Below are 1953 nucleotides of genomic sequence, written 5' to 3'. Positions count from 1 at the left end.
CCTGCCTGGTTTGGCCTTAGGTTTGACTGCTGTGTTTTTCTCTTACACTTCAGAGTGAAAAGACAAACCCTCCTCTTTATTGATTGTTATTGATTATTATTGATTATTATTGATTATTGATCAGTTTTATTGGACGTGAACCGTGACTTTGGAGGTCAATTAAACTAACAAACTGTTTAACTCTTTGTTTACACTTTTTCTCATCTATTTTTTGTTTTTTTTAAGCAACTTAAAAAATCAGATTAATCACAGACGCTATCAATTAATCACAATTAATCAAGTGTTTGAATGGACCAGCAGGGGTCACCAGAGTGACCCGGCCAGGTCAGGTGTGTGTTTGTCACCTGGTGTGAACCATCGACTCTTTTCCTCCTGCCTTGCTGCTCGTGGTCTAACCATGAAAACCTGCCACAGCGCCTCCTGCTGTTGGATGGCAGAATTCAACACAGTGTTAACTTTTACTTTTCTCTTTTCAATCAAGGGCCAAACTGTGCAAAACACCACGGTAATCATCTCTCTACACCTAGTCCTCCACCTAGTCCTCCACCGCAGGAGCAGAGAGAAGACAAACACTGACTTTTATTACACTCCGTCTGTGGACCAGTGAACTCACCGCCTTCTCTCTTTACCTCTGTGTCATCAGCAAATCAGAAAGCTGCGTCGGGAGCTGGACGCCTCTCAGGAGAAGGTGGCGACGCTGACGTCTCAGCTGGCTGCCAACGTGAGTCCATGTCTGTCACTGAGTTTATTGATATGATGAAAAGCCAGTAGCTGCAGCTGTGAGGTCAAGGGGTCGCTGCCCTGTGCAGTCAGACAGGCAGATGGGTTGAAGAGTCATTTATATCTATTTACTGCAGTCCTCCTGTACTATCATTAACTAAGTCTTCCTGACTCAGATGACGGCTCTAACACTAGCACTAGTCCCCCCCCCACTGTGCCCCCCCTCGTCTGTTGGCCCCAGATCAGCACAGACGGTTCAGCTCCAGGAAGTACTGCGTTAGTCCAGTTTCCTCCCTGTAAAAAGTGATGAAGAGTTGGAACGAAGTGTCGATACAGATGGTCCTCAGAAAGGTCACGACCTTTGCTGATTCAGCCAGAGAGCTGCTGTGTGTGTGTGTGTGTGTGTGTGTGTGTGAAACCAGAAAAACAGTGTTTTGAAAAATGTAACAAAAAGTGTTGATGTAACATTTTAAACATTCTAACATTTCACCAAATGAATCAAAGAGTGGCTTTCAACTAATCACGATTAATCATGATTCATTTGTCTCTGCGTGTGTGTGTGTGTGCGTGTGTGTGTGTGTGTGTGTGTGCAGGCCCACCTGGTGGCAGCTTTTGAGAAGAGCCTCAGTAACATGACGTGTCGTCTGCAGAGCCTCACCATGACTGCAGAACAAAAGGTACAAGGATGTCACGGTGTGTGTGTCAGTGTGTGTGTGTGTGTGTGTGTGTGTGTGTGTGTGTGTGAGACGGTCAGTCAGACCTGATGCTTCAGCAGTCGGACATAAATATATAAATGATGTGTTGATTTACTCCTGTTGTTGTTGTTGTTGTTGTTGTTGTTTGACTGATGTTCATGATGATTAAATATGGTTCTGCCCCCCCCTCCCCCCACATATTTTGGCTGTGTTCACACGCCCCCGCCATCTCTGCTCTCACACACACACACACACACTCAACACTGGCTGATGAGTCTTGTGAATCAGTCCTTTCTTAACTACTGGTACAGCCATCAGTATCGCTGATGTAATTGCATGAGTCAGCGTTTCATTAACGACACAGAGACTGTAACTGTAGTTCCACTAAAACGCTGGGTTGAATTGGCCCAGAATAGCTTTTTTTAATTTTTTCATTTTTTTTTTTTTTTTTTTTTCCGTTGGTAACCGATGCTGAGGAAAACCAATCCGGCTCCGTATGGAGTGGGAAAATGGAGGGAGGGGGCAGGGGGTGGAGGGT

At 45.2% G+C, this 1953-nt stretch overlaps 1 protein-coding gene and 1 long non-coding RNA gene across 2 annotated transcripts in view; both read left to right on the top strand.

The window, feature by feature from the left end:
- nav3 (neuron navigator 3) overlaps positions 1-1953 on the top strand; it is a 103403-nt gene that overhangs the window by 90159 nt on the left and 11291 nt on the right. Inside the window, exons 22-23 of the mRNA XM_017034053.2 lie at positions 644-721; positions 1390-1397. Of these exons, the coding sequence (XP_016889542.1) occupies positions 644-721; positions 1390-1397 (86 nt within the window). The remainder of the gene's footprint in view (positions 1-643; positions 722-1389; positions 1398-1953) is intronic.
- LOC112487425 (uncharacterized) lies at positions 83-1449 on the top strand. Its single transcript, XR_003050481.1, has 3 exons — positions 83-505; positions 644-721; positions 1314-1449. It is a non-coding gene; the product is annotated as an uncharacterized LOC112487425 (long non-coding RNA).

The sequence above is a fragment of the Cynoglossus semilaevis genome, chromosome 8 (assembly GCF_000523025.1).
Source record: "Cynoglossus semilaevis isolate Cse_v1.0 chromosome 8, Cse_v1.0, whole genome shotgun sequence".
Lineage (NCBI taxonomy): Eukaryota > Metazoa > Chordata > Actinopteri > Pleuronectiformes > Cynoglossidae > Cynoglossus > Cynoglossus semilaevis.
Note: the sequence above shows the minus strand (reverse complement) of the source record. Positions and strands in the feature narration are given on the sequence as shown.